General features: G+C 42.8%; 1 protein-coding gene across 4 annotated transcripts in view; it reads left to right on the top strand.

The window, feature by feature from the left end:
- Positions 1-18,801, top strand: part of APPBP2 (amyloid beta precursor protein binding protein 2) — a 1,587,742-nt gene that overhangs the window by 281,196 nt on the left and 1,287,745 nt on the right. For all 4 annotated transcript variants that reach the window (XM_069615072.1, XM_069615071.1, XM_069615073.1 and 1 more), the window contains one exon: positions 6,511-6,662. In XM_069615072.1, the coding sequence (XP_069471173.1) occupies positions 6,511-6,662 (152 nt within the window). The remainder of the gene's footprint in view (positions 1-6,510; positions 6,663-18,801) is intronic.

Genomic DNA, 18,801 nt, shown 5'->3' with positions numbered 1-18,801 from the left:
CACATGTCCTTATATCAAGAATGTATTATCTGATCCCATAACGTCCACATTAATGTCAGATATTTCCAGTCTAACCTTGCTTAGAAATTAATTAAACCCAATTCATATCTTGAACAATGAATCAGTACACTGTTTGGCATATTTAAAGCTTTCCTCCAAACTATGACTTTCAGATGGTCCAATTTCTCATACACCCATTCTTGCAAAACGTCCACACCATATAGTAATTTAGGGACCATTTTTCCCACATAGAAAAGCGCCAAAGGTTTTACTGAAAATGTACAATTTTTCCTGTTAATCCAACGCATCTGCGAACCAAGGGATTGGCCTTCTTCAGATAGTCCAGGATCCTGCCCTTCGAGGGTTTAACACCAGGAGCCCTAGATAAGTAAAACTGAACCAAAATTGTAGTTTTTGCTTATAAAATAAGTCAAATCCATAATTTGTTTTAAAAGGGTTGATGGCAAAATAGTTTATCTTGCAATACAGCGAATGGAATGATTCATTTCTGCAAACCCAATTGGGTGCAGTAAAACACATGATCCGCATACACCATCCCAAAAATCTGACCGGGGAATTCTTGGCGGGGCAAAATCCACAGGTGAAAGCTCTTCCTCTAAATTGGACAGATACAGGTTAAAAAGACAAGGGGCCAAAATGCACCCGAGCCTCAAACATGTACCCGTCTTAATTTCCTTCAAGAGGAGTCCCTCATTATTCTCACCTGAACATTAGTGCCGAATGTAAAAAACACTTATTTCAACAAGCTCCCCGGGTTCCCCAGCACGCAAATATTTTCCAAAACAAACACTTAACAGGGTCCAATGTGGCTGAGCGATCCATAGATGTTATAAAAATGACTAATCAGCCCCCCAGGTCAGATCTTGTAAAGGACTATTCCGATCCGCCTGTTTAACAATTAGCAATACATATGACGTATGCCAAGTATCGGGGATCACTCCAGAATTAACCAACTGTACAAAAATATAGTTAAAATATTAGTCCATGTTTCAGGAGATGATTTAAACAAAAAAATACTCAACCCATTTTCCCAGGCGGCTCTGGAGGGACTTACCCTTGATAATGTTTCTGAGACCAAATCACAGGTTATAAGGTCCCTCCCAATCAATAAAAAAAATTATCGTCCCCATATTCTGGGGAGGACTGGGCTTGTATTTCCTTTTTGTAAATGGCCTCAAAATGCTCCACCCACTTAATCTCTGCAATTGGATTTAACTGGATGAGAGCTTGATTACTCCCCCTAGCATTTACTACCTGCCAGAAGCCAAATGAATGTCTCTGGTCCAGCAACTTTATCATGGCTTCACTGTAATTCTGCAGCATTATGGCTCTGACTGATTAAGCATCCTTTGTAGTTGCATTTCACAGTTTTACTTCTTGCAAGTTTGGACATTAGAATGACCCTACTTTTCTGCAAGTTACGTATGGTATCTTAGAGCCTTTTTCCTTTCTTCTAGCTCTACATCAAACCTATTTGCATGTCTCTCCATTGCACGTTGTTTCTCACAAAGGGATTTATCACTTCCCGCCTCTATATCCAGGGTCTCCTCTAAAAAGTCATTAAAGTACCTCTCATTAAAGTTGGCCATTTTCCTTTCATAAGAAGCGGCATACCAATTTTGTAAAGGTATATCATTAAAGGTATCCATCGCTTGATCATTTACAACATTCTTTTCAATATCATGATGTATATTTAATGTGAATGAAGTTTTTTCATTCGTACTTTGTGTACAATGATCTTGCATGCCTCTATTTGAGAGACATTAACTGTCAGAACTGTCAGCTAATCTATATACAATGTACTTAATATGTAGGATGCATGAAATTTGATGTGTATTAAATAAGTTGAATAAAAAGATTCACTTAATTTTTAGTATATATTTTTCTAATGTACATTGGTTTATTGATTATGCATGTAGCGCTCTTGCACTTACTTTCATATATGCATATAATTAGTGGCATTTTACAGTGTGATGTCCTAGAGACAATTTTATTTGCCTGATTGAAATTTTGCCTGAATGAAAAGATATCTTTAATATAATAAAAGGCCAGATGAATGTTTGTCCCTGTATGTTTGCTCGATGCACTCATGCGCAGTATAGACACATTTGCATAGCTTCGCCTGTTGTCACTGCTGGAGGGACCTGTTGCTTTAAGATATGTAGTGATCCTACTGTGTCAATGGAAACTTGCACTTTGGCCCGTGTATATGGGCTCTTATACTAGTATATTATACAACATTTTGTAATTCTTTGGCACAGAACCACCAAGGTTCTGCCAGTTTACCTCAACACACACATACTAGCTGGCAAGTTAGAACCACTCCCAAACCTTTAATATGGGGGAGCTAATGTGATTGAGACAGGGTTGGTTCAGTCATTGCCTGGATGCCTTCACAAGGGTCGAGGAGGTCCTGAAGGCCCGCTGCTCAGCATAAGACGCAGTTACACCTCAGTGAGTAGTATGGGGTTAGAAAGGGACTTGGCAAACTATAGATCGAAAAATTAACATGGGACCTCTTATGTTGGCCAAGAAGCACCCAAACTGGCAGAATGCTCTGTAAGAAACAAATTTAGGGCTTTAACGGAACTCTCCCCCGTTTCGAGGGATGGCGATCAGCATCATCACTAGCCTGGAGAGTTTCCTAAACATACACGAAATTGGAATTAATACTATTATCAGGATTGAAAACCTGCAGCATTCATGTAAATCACTTTGGACATCTGCAAGGGTTACCTGAGGGAAAGCTTGGAGACTGTGGTTCATGCCACTGCACGCATAAACTCTTGGAGACGCTGGGGCTGGAAAATGCAGAACTGCGCAGCTTTGCATTCCACATTCAAAAGAGTTCCAAGATGGTGCCAACTACTGCTCTTCCCCTTTAATGCCTCACAGCCCTCAATAATAATAATAATGGTAATGAAACCTATAACGGATTGACCCTATTGACACAGGCATCTAATAACGAAGGGAATAGCCAATCGGGTGCCCCAATTCAGACAGAAAAAGGGACTGAATTTATGGGAATTGAATGGAAAAACATAGCACTTTTGAAGGAGGATTAAAAGGCCTGCAAGGTGAGACGGGGGTTGGGGAGATGATCCTGAAGGAGGCCAGATGTCTGTCCCAAATTCCTTGAGTAAAGGTGAAAACTTGAAGAGAGATACCCGGGAAGACTTTGACTGCTGAAACCCTGCTAAGTTCTGGGGAAGATTTGAGGACCAGAGCTGAAGCTACCCACAAGGGGGAGAATTGGATCAAAATGTTGACGAGGAGGTGGAGACCAATATCTTAGCCATCCAGTCGCCCTCAACTTCCTAAGAGCCTAGGACCTCCACCAGCAACACCAGGGAAAAGGGCCTGGCAGGGGAACATTAGAATTCAGGGTGCCTGACAAGGAGCCATGTGATTGAGGGGGGGCATCGCTTTCCCAAGTAAATGTACGGTCTAGTTAACGGCTCTTGAACGAGGGAGTGGTACAAGACCGGGAAAGAAACCTGAAGCCAAGGTCTAGTTAAAGGCATGCTGTGAAACCAGAGACCAAGCTCTGGCAGAAGACTTTAAGGAAAACTGTTTATTAGCGGCTTCATGCATGTCCTAAAGCCCTGATAGATGGAAACGCTGGTTAAAAAAAGCTGAATGAGTAGGATCTAATGACACTCTTGAGTCCGAAGTAAGACCTCATGCACAACTGGAAAGCCGAGGTCCAGGTGAGGACCCTACTTTCGTGTATGGAAAGCCCAGAGAGACTTGTTACTAAAACGAGGTCCAGAATGGGACCAATTGAGAAACCAAAGTCTGGGCGAACAGATTAATTGTACAGCCTGATAGAAGCCAGGACCTGGAATACATTCTGAAGGCCAGAGTGAGGGCGGATGAAGGATTGCAGGACATGTAGAAAAAGGAGAGAACTGAGGGCCACAAGGTGTCATCAAAAAGACGACCATAAGATTGGTGGAAACCTTGTTGTTTACTGCATAAGTATAGGGATGGATTTCTGAAGAGCAGGTTTTTGAATACTTGTTTTGGCTAAATGTTTTTTTTCATTGTACTAGGGTTTGTGCAAGGCTAAGGATTTAAGATTAGGGTTTTGAATTTTCTGTTGTGCACGTGTTTGATACCTTAGTTATTTAAAGTATGTAGGGTGTCCTCAAAGGGGACAATAACTTATAAGAGTAGGGATAAGCACAGGAAGACGAGGGAAATGCTCAGTTTCCTGAAATTAATATCCTTTGGTTAGTAGAGTATATTTGTAGTGATATCCCAAAGACCAGTAGGCTTTAATCTAAACCTGTCATGTACCATAACAATGAAGGCAACGCAAACTGAATAGGTTGTAGCTGCGGGTCTTGCTGCTCGGCCTAACTCACTTCCACAATGGATCTTAGTCTCCCATGTACACAGGAAGCAGGGAGAGCTTACTAGTTCCTGACATTCATTGTGAAGACTAGTGCCACCATCTCATTGCCTCAGGCTTCTTAATGTATGGGACGAGAAGGCAGGAACACCCAACGCACATTTTCCCTGCAGTACGCGGCCATGCATCCACAATAGGCAATGCAGGCTAGGGAGCAAAACACCTTACCCTTTCAAAGGCCTGTTGGGTGCCATACTGTTGAAGGCAAACCATGTTGCCCTAAGAGGAAAGCCAGCCTTGGAGCACGTCCTTGGGTGTCTGTAGCCGAGGACTAGATCAGGGTTTGTACTGGGCTGGTTTTCCTCCGCCATAATGGGTGGCAGGTCTGTGCCTGAGGCGCCCCTGACGGAGTGCTTTCTACAGTGTAGTTTGGGGAAAAATAATTCTATTTTCTACCTGCAACGCAGGCGAATTTCGTATCACTACATGAATTGCTCGGTGTCAACCTCTTTGATTGTTCATGAGGGTGTGGCACTCATTCTCCCATCTCCACTAGTGGCCTTCCTGGTTTCATGGGGCAGGAATTCAGTATGAATCCTCCACAACTCATGGGCACTTTTGAGCAATTCTCAATGCCATCACACACCAACAGCCTTATTATAAACGAGTATGACTACTGCATTGTGAATGTAACCGCCCCCATGAAAAAAGTTTGCTTGCTGATATTTGCAGCTTTCTTTACCTGTGTCACTTTTTTTTTTACTCAAGACATTTGTGCATCCTGCGATCTAAATTTTATATATCCTTTGTTATAATCTATTCTTTGATTTACGTTAATCTCTCTGGCCTTCCTTCTTTCCCTTTCCTCATCTTACTCCCTGTTTGCCTTTTACCCTATAAACTAAAATCTTTTTTTTAACCTAGGTAGGGTCATTATTTGACTTTCTACTGACGAGACTTTTCTCTGTAAGACCACCACAGATTTTGTGCGCACTATTAAAGGCTCTTAACATAACTTGTCATGTGATTGCTTATGGACTATTATCGGATTTATTTAAATGGTATTTGCTGGTTAAGTTTGATTTCTGTTGGTGCATTTGCATCTTTTTTCAATGTTTGCTATTTTCTTTAAATAAGTGCTGCTACCACTTTGTGTACACATTGTCAATTGGTTGACTGTGTGCCTGTAATCAATTTGCTCTTTTTTCATATTCATTATTTAGTTAAATTCTGCATGACGTGTTCGTATTTCCCATTAAAGAAATAAATAATAAAAACTTCAGTGGCTAATGCATGCCATGTTGGGGGCGAATTAAACGTTTTAGACGTAGGTAAATCCTTTCATTAAACTATGGGAATGGCAATGCCTTCGGAGTTTTGCGAAATTGAGTGCTGACATCTGCTGCAATATTCTTCAAGGTGGTAGCAAAACAAAATTCATACAATTTAAATATTTAGCAATAAGTAATGGTTTTCCAGTGTTTTCATAGCTAAATAGTCATAGACCATTTTTTGACAGATTACATTATTGACTCTATAAAATAACATCTTTGCTCTTTCCTAAAGTATTTAAGCGACTATGTTTCACAGGTAGAATCTCGCATGCTTAGTCATGTCTCTGACCATATCTTCGCAGGTTTGCGTGTGGGGATATCTTCTCGTAGCAGCAGGCCCAGTAGGAGTTATTAAAGTTGCTAGTCTGTTGTAGAGCAGAAAGCCATTTCCATGCCTATGCTTCATCCCTTCTCTAGTGCAGCCTCATTGGATTTCTCGCTAATCCTTCTTTTGAGCTTCGTCCCATTACAGTGATTTCCTGGGTGCTATTGGTTTTTCAGAAGGCTTATAATCTTTCCTAATCTGAATGCATACGTGTTTTTGGTTGCAATAAAAATAAATGAAATGCACGTTTCACTTGTTAACTGGGCTTTTTCATTCACTGAACCCCACAATATAATCCATCTCCAGTTCTTTATTCTTTCACTAGAATAACATATAATAACATATATGGTTCCAGTGGTCTGCAAATGGATACTTTGTTCTTGATTTGACAACCTGAACGTACACACTTGTGTTTTGGAGGGTTAAGATGGTAATGTTTCTTTATTACACTTATATTTTTGTTCCCCTTTCAGGCACTTGCTTCATCATTGTTTTCAAGCACTAATGGATCATGGTGTGAAAGTGGCCTCTGTGTTGGCCTATTCGTTCAGCAGGCGATGTTCATACATTGGGGAATCCGACGCCAATGTAAAAGAGAAAGCAATCCAAATTGGATTTGTATTGGGTGAGTAATACTTTTATAGTTTTTATTTTTTATTTTTACATTTGTTGGGGACAGGTAACTCATAATATGTTCAGAACTGCAATGAAATGCATACAGTTGGTGGTTAATGATGTAATTACTAAAGTTCGTTTCGAGAAACGACACAACTGAAATCGCATTAAATGGCCCAGATCCCTATTTCTGCTTCCAAAACCTTGCATTAAGAGAAGGTTAATATAACCGTGAATGTAAAATCCTTTTAAACAATGAATCGGCCATTCTTTTCAAATGCAATGCTTTAAGATGTTTGCGAAAATGGAGGCCTTCCGCTACGAAAAATAAAAATAACAAAAATACATGCGGAAATGTGCCTGGCAGGTTCTCTCCTAAATTACCTCTTCATTTCTGTAAGGAAAGGAAGAAGACCGCTGCAGAGGCATGAGAAGGATTAAGAGAAAGTGGCTCTGGGAGAGGGAGTCCAAGAAGAGGCACACCACTCATCCAGGCTGCCAGGAAAAATGTTGTGCTCTTGTTTCCTCCCATAAACTCCTATGGGGGACACAATTTATTTTTTGGTTGCTTCCTTTAGATTCCTGTCCTGACTTTTTGGGGTAAGCAAAGGTACATGTTTTATGTCCCCTGCCCTTTTGATTATTCTTATGGGGAAATTGAGGAGCCCATAAGAGTAACAGTATTGAGGGACTGTCTCTTTGTACATTTCTAGTATTGTTACAGCTCTGATAAAGACCTGTGATACTTTTACTGGCAGTAGGTTTGGTGCATAGTTCTGTTTTTTTTATGTTGAGTGAACAACCGCGGGTTTATTGTCCCGATAATACCCGTCTTATTACCACTCGCTCTTGCAAGGTGGGATGTGGGGGAGACTGACTTAGGCTGCCCCTCAAGCAAATAAAGTGTACCTGCCCCCTGCTAAGTGAAGTTTGTCAAGGGTGCTCTGTTTACATCTATTTGTCCGTTTGTATATTTAACAAGCGTTAGGCTTTTAGTTTCTGGTTTTAAGCTAGGATAGCGAGGGAGACTGAGTGTTTTATCTTTAATTTGGGGGAGCATTGCTTTAGGAAGTTCAATAATTATTGTATATTGCCTCCTGTATCTTTTGCATAGTGCTGTTTCTTTTTTATCCACTTTATTTGTTGTTTTAAAATGAACATACAAAACAGAACAGCAACACAACCTCAATATCGTAACATTACATCTAGATTGTTAAATTCACAACTACAACAATAATCATACAGTACTATTATTAAATTCATGAGATAAAGAAACTAATAGCAATCACAGAGCACTATTTTACAACCAATATATAGATCCTTGATGTACAACAATCAAGACAACATTGATAGGCACAAAAGACGACTCCATATATCCATTAAACTATCCCCCTAATTAATGTAAACAGACGATGGTACATGACTTTTAACTGGACAATTCATTAAAAGGCCCCCAAATTCGAGAATAATAACCCTCTCTTCCTTGTTTTTTCATAGTGCTGTTTCTTATCTAGGTTTAGCAATTGTATTTCGTATTTGCGTATTCTGTTTGTGTGTGCATTTTAGTGCTGCAAATTTTTATATACCAGCTCATGTGCAACAGGTTGGCAGTGTTTTATTGTCTGCCTGTCTGGTGCACCAAAGATGGCTGAGGGGCCGGAGGGGGTTTGGGGGTGGGGGGGGTTGATATGCCGCAAGAAAGTTTGTAAGATGTTTGAGCCCATCATGAGCCCGTCAAAGAGGCAAATGTATTGACAGAAGTTAGGTATTTGCTGGTTGTGTTAGAGCGGGAAACTAAGGGATCAAAGAGTGGAGGGCATACAAATTCAAAGAAGGGACATTTGGGTAAGGAGGCTATGCCCAACTGTGTGGAGGATGTGGAGGACCTAACCCCAATAGCCAAAGTAGTTGTGATGGTAAAAGAGGGCGCAAGTGTGGGAAATTTTAGTGCGCAATGCAAGACCTCTCCGAGAAAGGAGGTTCAGAAAGGTCCATTAGATGTGTTTGAGGTGGGGAAAATTAATGGCCAATTGGGGCTGGGGGGGTGCTTCAGATACTGACCTCAGCCGCGGGGTGCAGAGGCTCCACAGCTTGCTACATTATTGAAGTGCATGAGTGCAATGAATGATTCAGGTCTAGCCTTCCATCTCAATCAGGGCCTATAATAAGAACTAAAGACAAAACTAGTCAGTTTATATTGGATTCTCTATGTAACCCTGAACCAGCAGAGGTGATAGAAATAGTGCCTGAAATAGCAATACATAACAGATATTTACCATTGCAAAGTAATGAATGTACAGTGTCAGCACACTTGGAGAGCTTTGCACCCACGTGTCAGAACTGTGCCAATTTAGCACAATAGGTAAAATCCCTGCGCTCTAATAGAGGAGCTAGTGCAAGCTTTCACAAGGGAATCTAATGAGGGTAATAAAGGTATTTCCCAAGCCCCTGCGCCCTTGCCCGAGACACATTTAGTTTAGAGGGCATTCAAATGCAGTAGGGCAGGTGAAGTTTTGAACTTGTGCAGCCCTCTTCCGGCACCCACCTCCAATGTCTAAACCAGAAGTAAGATCATTGCCCATGGCAACTATTCTTACTTCTACCGTTCCTACTTCTAGCAGTAACCCTATCAATCCCAATGTGAGAAATGCTTTGAATCATGTTATACCGGTAGGGACTCCTGAGGTGGAAGCCCTATACCTGGTTAACACCCTGAAGCTTTCTGGGAGAGTCATGGAGGGATCTGAATCGCTTAAAAAACAATGTACACAATGGTTATCAAGTAAGAAAGGCTGTTATTCTGTGATTAGAAGCGATGTTAAACAAGTGCAATGATGTTGGCATCCGTTGGTGAAGGACAAGGATTACTTAAAGATTTCCTTCTATAATAAGCACATGGTTTACAATATTTTGGCCATCGATTTTTAGAGCCATGCCCTATGTCTGGCCTGAAAATACAGTTAAGAGGGCATCTGTCCAGTGGGCCTGATAGCTAAGGATGGCATTGAGAATTTCCAATTAGATGGCAGAGATCTTGCCACTCCCTGCAAAGCCCTAGCCACCCAGTGACTCGCCTTGTGCACACACTGAATTCTGGTAGGGAAACAGAGGAGCTTAGTCTCTTGTCCTGGAACGTTTCTGAACTTGGAAGCCTTTGGAGTGATCCTAATTGGGTTGAATTCGTCAGTGGTCATGATAATGTTTGTTCCAGGAAACCTGGGCTTTTACAGCTGTGATGTTGGAAGGCTATGCATACTACATGATCGTGGCGGGCAAGCCTGAAGCGTCAAGGTGGCGGCTCAGGGAGGACGGGGGAGTGTAAATATTTGGGTGAGAATTGAATTAAACGTTAAGATTGAAATCCTCCCCAATTCCAATGTGTATTTACTGTGCTTGAGTGTGCAGAAAAGGGGTTGTAAAACCTTCTTTTTGGCTAATGTTTACATGCCATGCAGACTGTATTTGACTTGAAAGTGGTGTTAAAAAAAATTGGTAACTAGCTAATGTGAACCCCGGGATGGTGCTGATAGTGGGGGATTTTAAGCTGCAAATGTACCCACAGCCTGAGTTATTGGAATTCCTAGAGGAGATAGATAAGATCTGGAATATCCTGACTCTGGTCCCACCCAAAGTGGCCAGGCAGGGCAAATGTGCATTTGAGTTGGCCACAGCAATGTTTAGGATGGGGGTTAGAGTTTGCAGTGGCCTTGTTGTTGGGGGTGGGGGCGGGGGAATGTCCCACCGGCTTATACTTTTGGAAGGGGCCTTATTGAGAGTAATAGCAATTTTATGTTTTTATGGATCTACCTAATTGGGAGGCAGTGAAATCATTTATTAGCCGACAATGGTGAGCAAACCAATAACTGATAATGAATGATGGCACCCAGTAAGGAGTAAGGACCACGTTATGAACGGCCCTCCCGGCTCCAGCCCTGTGCAGTATTGAATTACGCTGCTTTGCCAAGAGGCTCAAAGGCCAAGCAGACAGCGTGCATTTCTACTTTTACCCATGCACCAATTTTAACCCATTACCTCTGAGGAAAAAAAAAATCTTATGAAGAGTGGTTTGGCAGTCCACATGTGGCCGTTTTAGAGCAGGTTTTACAGTGGGTTTTCTGGATTTTACAGAAACATTTTGCATTCTTGCACGGACACTGCTTATTATTTTACTATTTTAAACTTTACTATTTTGTTAATACCATTTTAAACAAATCTTAAAGAATGTTGCACTATTTGCACAAACTGCTATATGTGTACAAACTGCTGAAGACTTCATCTAGTTGGAGGAGCCCAAAGAAGTGATTTTTCTCTCTCACCTTGAACAATGGGAAAAAGGAAAGCCGACAACCCGATTTCTCTAGCGGACGACCACGAAATACTTTTTTCAAACTATTTAAACCCATAGACTATGCCAATGTGTTGATAACAGAGATCAAAGATTTCCTGGGTGACGTCATTGATACCCTGGATGTAAGGAAGGGGGCTGCTGTGCTACATGTGTCCCCTTACAGTGATACCAGTTAAGCATCCTATGAACACCAATTGTAATATGATTTATAACTCCCCTCATCTATCAGCCATATCCTTGGAAACCCTAGAAGGTAGGCCAGGCACACTATCTGCCCCAATGGCCCAAAAGAATGGCCTGTACTCCAGGAAGGGGAAAATGTTAGTTGACTCATTAGACGCATTTAAGTTAACTAACCCACCCTGCCAGAGTGAAGTTAACTATATAATCCTGGTTTTAGGGCCAGACATATGCCCAGGCAGGAGGCATATTGAAGGCCATCAGCTCCCTCCACCCCTGCATATCAGTGTACTGACAGCCGTGTCAAGTGAAACTCAAGCAAGAGGACCAGCCCCTCAATGATGGGGAAGGAGACCATAACAACCGCAAAGGATTGATGCAAACAGAATTTGATCCATTTTACGCCTGAGGTTATGGTGCAACCAGCACCCAGCACATTGGAAGGTCCAATCTACAAATAACCAGCCACCATGTTTGGACAACCCCGCCACTTTCTCTGGGGAGTGGCACACAATTAACCACAGTGAATCTCTAGTGTACGCAGTACCCTTCTCTCAGTTTCAAAATCCTTTGCACAGACACAGGATACAGAGCTAGGATGGGAGAGAGTGAACAAAAAGATGAAGGGGGAGGGAAGGGAGGGGGAAATGTTCCCTGTCCAGTAAGGACTTACAGAACTTATTTATCCAAAGGGAGGTCAGAAAGGTTTGTCGCGTTAAAACCCTGGATTATGTCAGACAGTTCTAAAAATACATGCATTGAATGTATATGTAATGGCTGGAACCCCAGTGAAATAATGGTAGATTTTACTAACCTCACTAAAGAAGTAACTAAACTAAAGAGTGAAGTGGCCAAACTGGTCAAAGCCTCTGAGACTAGGGCAGAGCAGCCGGAGTTGATGAATCTTGCCCAGGGCACTGCAAACTCGACTAGCGACTTGACAAAATTGGTCCCTAGGGTGGAGGACAGAACGTGCGTCAGTACTCCCCATCAGTCACAAAGCAGGTCCTGGAGCTGACACGGTGAGAGGTCGGCACCAAGTTGAGAAACCAACTAAGAGAATATGTATCCGCAAAGATGGAACAGCGGGCCATATTAACAGTGCTGCAGGGGTGTTTTACTCGTGGTGTTGGCTATCCTGCCTAATCATGTTTATAGGAACAAAGGCACAGGATGTTGAACCAATAGCCAAGGGGATGTGCATAGGAACGAGCAACATAGGCATAGACCCGATGGTAACATAGAACACAGAGGGGGTATGTCAGCAGGGGGTGACGGTAGGAGTGTGTATTTGTACAATGTCCCACAATTGACCACCGGGTGTGTTGAAGTTCAATCATCACTAGTGAACAAAATCACCCATTCGTTGAGAAATGTAAGAGGGTTTAAGTCTGTTATTAGAGAGGACATCATGCACTGTGGGAGACGGGGGATCATGTTCAGGTCTCTTGAGTCACCCAAGTTTGGTTGAGGGTGTTCTGTCATTAGAAGCGCAGTCTTATCCCCCGCATGTACAATAATTTCTATTCGACCAAGAGCCACCTATGTTGGATTATAACCAAAGGGGGACATCTAATGGGTTACGTAAAATCAGTGTTTGCAGTGGAGAGGATGGTAGGGACTGGACAGTGTGGATTGACTGTCTAGTACAGACTTTATGAACCCCACCCAGCCCCCCCGCCACCCCCCACCCGACCAGGAGTATCAACGGCCGGTGGAGGTTGATGACAATAGGGGTCTGAAAGTACTATCCTGGAATGTGGAAGGGGTTAAGAAGTTATTGGCAGACTTTGATTGGGTTAGATTTATCCACCAATTTGACCTTGTTTGCCTCCAGGAAATATGGGCATTGAGCCCCTTTGAACTACGGGGGTCGGTTCCTTTTGCCTGAACGCTAACCAAAGGCCTTAGAGGAAGGCTCAAGGAGTATTGACTATATTGCTCAGCCCTGCTGTGGATTTCGCACCAAAAGTTATTCCTATGGGCTCTGGTGATGTGCCTAGAATTGATTAGGAGAAATGGGAGGCGTTTGTTGATGTATTTTTAACCGGCTTGGTGGGAACACACCATTGGAAAGCCTTAAGGTAATATCCCATCACATTAAAGATGCTAATAGCCATTTGCCGGTGGTCCTGGCTATGGGCGATTTTAATGTACAATTTGATCCTGTGGAAGTACTGGCCAGTTTGTGGGACGACCAGGATACAGTGCATGGGATTCCCATATTAGAAACTGCTAAACCTACCAGGACACATCCTGGTGCTCTAGAGGTAGCAAGGTTAATGTACGAGTTGGGTTTGCGCTCCTTAATGGGAGGGTCTTACCAGATAGACCAGCAGGAGTGACATATGCAGGCCATCTGGGCAGCTCAAGGATAGACTATGTCCTAATCAGTATGACCGACTGCGACATGGTAACAAGTATGGAGGTGATTGTTCGAAGTGACAGTGACCCTTACCCACTAAGTTGTGATGTAAGTTTTGACCGGGGGCGTGGTAGCAAACTGGGAGGTCCGAGCAGTGGGAGTGTGCCCACAGCCTCAGGAATAGCTAAGAAAGCGGTAAAGTGGTTGGCGCTAAAAATGGGAGTGATTAGACCATGCATTTATGCAAGCATTGATCTTCCTATTGAAGGCATTTGTATGGCAGATAATACATTTCCCAGCATAGTAGACCTGTTTACTGATATGATGATGATGACTTTGCTTTGCTACATTTGGCAAGCCAGTGAGAAAAATAAGAAAATATAACATGGGTAACAAAGGCTAGTTTGATGAATGTCAGCGGGCCAAAAATGACCTCTTAACTTACCTTAAAAATGAAAATGTGATTGATAAAGCCCACTTAAGAATCCTCTGGGTGAAATATAAATTAATGGTAACATCAAAGAAGACACAGTACACTGCTAGCAAATAGGAGGAAATGCTACTTTGCAGCGAAAAAGGTGACCAAGTAAATTTTTTAAAACTTGTTGGTGGCAATGAATCAAAATCAGTGGGGCTCATTTCATGCAACATTCCCCCAAGTATATGGTACACACATTTTAGTATGCTCTATAAAAATGAATAGGGTGATCAATAGGAACTACCTCTGCAACATACTAATGTGCACTGCACCCCTGCTACCTTTTCAATTAGTGACGTGGGAGAGCCCCTTAAGGGTTTAACCAGTGGGAAGGCCCTTGGGCCTGACCAAGTTCCTTTTGATTTGCTGAAAGATGAGCCACAAGTTTGGCCCCAGAGGTTGAAATGTGTTCGATTTTGTGGCAGGAATAGGGGGTGTCCCACGATTTTGTCGTGGTGCCATAATTCCTTTGTATAAGAAGGGTGATAAGAATCTGGGTAACTACAGACCCATATCTTTTTGGATGCAGTGTCAAAGTGTATGCAAATGTGCTGTTGACCCGCATACAAGATTGGGCTCTAGAGAACAGTATTATCAATCACCTCCAAGCTGGATTTTCCCCTGGCATAAGCACGATAGACGAGTAAGTTAGGTTGAATATAATACTCGCCAAATATGTGTCTTTGCAACAAGTTAGTCTATGCCATATTTCTAGATCTCTGTACAGCGTTAGACAGCGTTCCCCGTTGCAAACTGTGGTCAGTGCTGAGGGAGAACAATGTTCCCGGGCCTTTATTGGCTGCTATTCAGAACCTCTCCTCTGATAACAGGTTGTCAGTGAGATGGGGTTCAAATGGTGAGATCGCAGATTCCTTTGCTCTAGAGGGGGAGGTTTGCCAGGGGGGGGTGTGTTGGCCCCCCTCCTTTTCTGTTGGTATATGAACGCTATAATGGAGGAACTGTTGGTCTCTGGCCTAGATTCCCCCAGGCTTGGTAATGACAAATTGCCAGCATTGTTTTATGCAGAGCACACTATTGTTTTGTCCCTCGCCCAATGGACTCGAGGCGTAGCTTGAAGTTTTTCATCAAGAAATGTTAAGAGCTTTCAATGACGCTCAACCTGGAAAAAACAAAGGTGTCATTTGAACGGAAAAGTCATAAAAAGGCCAAATTGCAGGTTTTTGTAGAGGAGTATGAATTTGAGCAAGTATGCCACTACGATTACCTAGGGATCAGGTTTTCGAACAACCTTACGTGGACAACCCATCTTGCAAAGGCCACGGCAACTCTGGAAAAGTATAGCTGTGGAATTCCCATTTTCTATAATGGGCATGGCAGGAGTCCCATCTCCCCAGCGCTAAAATTGTACACAGCCCAGGGTTGGGCAGCTGCTGAACTAAACGTAGTTGACAATTATTTTTTTACAGCGTATACTCCTGCAATCCAAGGGTGACCCCATGGCCAGCTCGCACTGGGAATGTGATTTGAAACCCATCAGTGAAGTATTGGTAAATTAGCCTAAACAATACTGGATCAGACTGCGTAGTACACTAGTACAGAGAAGTGCTTACAAACTTGTGGACCATTACTGGTTCTGGTTTGATCCTATGGTTTAGGTCCACTAAAAAGTGCTCTGAGTAGCTGAACTCGATTAGCAGAGGGGCTACCACCTAGCTCAAAGATGTTGGTTAAGACAAAGTTCCATGAAGCCACCACTAGGAAAATGAAGAGGGCGTGCGCTGAATTAAGAATGGGTGCTCTATAATAATGTCTAAGCAATTAGATGGCTTTGAACCTTATTTGGATTGTGTGGCCCCGTACATGCACAAGGGCTATTTGTTCAAATGCGCAATAATACCCTAAAGGTGGCAGTTTTTACAGCAAGATGGTCAAACGCAACAGATGTTAAATGTAAAGTGTGCGGGAACGTGGAGGAAAGTATGACACATTTTGTTATTCTGCCCAGGGTGCAGTAGACTGAGGAAAAACTACTTGCTGCCACTGTTCTGCCTGAGTGACATTAGATCGACTGAATCAGCAGTTACGTTTTGTAAAAGTACAAAGAGTAAAAGTACAAACCTAGATTCTGATCAGAAATCATGTAAAGCTCAATGAATTAGTGTTAAATAATGATGCTTTTACATTTTCTTTTTAAAAAAAAGTTTTAATCTCTATTTGCATAGTATATCAAATGAGTTGGGTGCTAAACAGGAATGCTATTTAAAAGATAATAGTGCTAATATGTTTTATATGATTGCTGTAAATGCTTTTATGGTTTTAAGCCGAATAAAGTTATGTTACAACATTAGCCAACCGGAAAGTGACTATTTCCCACTGAGGCTTGTCCTCGAGTGTACTTTCCTGGTACAGTTATTAAATGACCCAATTGATTCGACCATGTTATAATGCTAGACAATAGAAGGCAGCTAAAATGGGATTCTCTTGATCATGACCAGCTTTTTGCAGAGACTCTTCCTTATATTGAATTGGTGTTTGCCCCAGGTATTCCAAATGATGATGTACTTGAGGAATTAAAAATGATGGCTTTTCTTACGTACCAATTGACTATGTCCGTCAAGCAAATCAGTCTCATGCCTGGAAATAGGCCCAAATTGGTTGGTTTGACTCTGATTGCAGGGAAGAGAGAACTGCCCTACTAAAAAATATTAAATAAAGAGGCGCGTTGGCAATTGAGCAGCGACCCCTGTTAAGGAAAGAGTACAAGGAACTTCTTGTGCAGAAGAGAAAAGCACATGCATTCGCTAGATGGGAACGCTTGAAGGATACTCTTAAGAATAAAGATTACACCTGCTAACTGCGCAGGGAGTATTAATTCTATTAAAGACTAGGAGGCGAGCATTATGCTTCAAATCTTTAATTTACCACTCTTCAGCAGTTTCAACAAAACTCAAAACCATAACAAACACTGAAAAAACGTCTGAACAAACTTCATCTCCTGAACTACAATCCCCATAGTGTCTGTAGTCCATCACTCCCTGCTCAGCTATGACCACTTCCTGTCCCTGAGCTCCTCCTCTTTGACTTGGTCTGAAGAAGTCACTCTGATAACTCCATACAAAGTCCTGCAACCGGCAGAAACATGAAACACTCCAAACCGAATGTCGAACTTCCTCGACTACAACTGCTTGTCACCTACATCAGTTGTTCTTCTGCTCCTCTCCTAGGAATAATACAAAGCAGAGAAATCAGGGTGGTGTCCATGTATTAACAATTACATTACATTCTTATCACATGTAGTAATCCAACATCAAAAAAACATATCTTGGATGGGAATTTAATGCTCGCCTCCTAGTCTTTAATATAATTAATACTCCCTGCGCAGTTAGCAGGGGTAATCTTTATTCTGTGACAAGACTGGAGGCAAGCATTATGCTTGTTCAAAGCTCCCCAACACTGTGACCGCTAATCCCTCGGTCGGTTTGAAATAAAACTCTTTAAAAGTTCGAACATTCGACCAGTCTGCTGTTAGAGATATTATGCTAAGTAGTCTTAAAGGTTTTAGATGCCATAGCTCCACGTACCGAATGAGCTCCATGCTTTCCAACATCTATCCCTCCTGCAAGCATGACTTCTTTAACCCATCCGGCTATGGTAGCCATAGATACACCCTTGTAAGGCTTCCTGCTCGCAATAAGCAATTGCGTAACATTCGCAGCTCTGTGCTCCGCTGTCCTGCTCTCATATTCTCTGATGCAGCTTGCCACGCACCATTTAGGTTTATTCGGAAAATATGGATAGTGGACCGAAGATGTCCCCGTTTTAGTTCTCTTCACTATTGTAAATGTTACACCCTCTGGTCCAAATGACTTCCTGTCTACTTCTAGGGCTCTCGCGTCTGACACCCGTTTACAAGCAACCAAGCACAAAAGCATTGCTAACTTTCGACAATTGTTTTAGGGATAAATATTTGTTCCCAGGCCAGCTCTCCAGAAACGTAAGAACTATTAGTACATCCCATACTACTTTATATCGAGGTTCTGGAGGTGCCTTAAATTTGGCTCCTCGGATGAGCCTGATCACTACCGGGTGCTCTCCTGCCGGCACTCCCTCTATTGGCAGGTGCCCTGCGGAACTTGCCGACCTATACACCCCTATGGTACGCAACGCTTTACCACCTTGTAGCAGGTGTGCTAGGAAGTTCAAGATCACCGCTACAGGCACCGAAATGGGATGAACACCGCTCTCTCTGCACCAGCTAGTCCACTTAGCCCAAGCCGCGTCGTAGCTCCTTCTCGTGGATGGAGCCCAGGATTCTGCGATGAGCTGAGCAGCCTGAGACGGAATGCCCGGCAGCTCCCAGCGTCTCCCGATATCCTGCACACGATGAGCGGGAGAGTCCCTCTCACTCTGAGGATGATATGACCCAACTGGGTCCGTAAGCAAATCCTCTCCTTCTGGGAGTATTCTCAGGTAATCCACCGACAGCTCCATAAGAGTCGGGAACCACACTTGGGCCTTCCAGAATGGGGCTACTACTAGCATCTCTGCCTTCTCCCACCGACACTTCGCTAGAACTCTGCTCAGCATCATGAACGGGGAAAAAGCGTTATGTGGGCCTCCGTTCCATTCTTGGAGGAACGCATCTGTCCCTCGAGCTCCCGGATCTTTCCTATAGCTGAAGTACTCTGCTGTCTGTGCGTTCAACCGGGATGCGAAGAGGTCTATATATAGCGGGCCCCATCTCTCGTCCAACCTCTGAAAAATTGCTGGATCCAGCATCCAATTGCTGGAGTGCGAGAGGTAGCGAGAGTTCCAAT

This window comes from Ambystoma mexicanum, chromosome 9, assembly GCF_040938575.1.
Source record: "Ambystoma mexicanum isolate Mex_15411 chromosome 9, UKY_AmexF1_1, whole genome shotgun sequence".
In the NCBI taxonomy this organism is placed as follows: domain Eukaryota; kingdom Metazoa; phylum Chordata; class Amphibia; order Caudata; family Ambystomatidae; genus Ambystoma; species Ambystoma mexicanum.
This window is presented reverse-complemented; position numbering and strand designations above follow the sequence as displayed.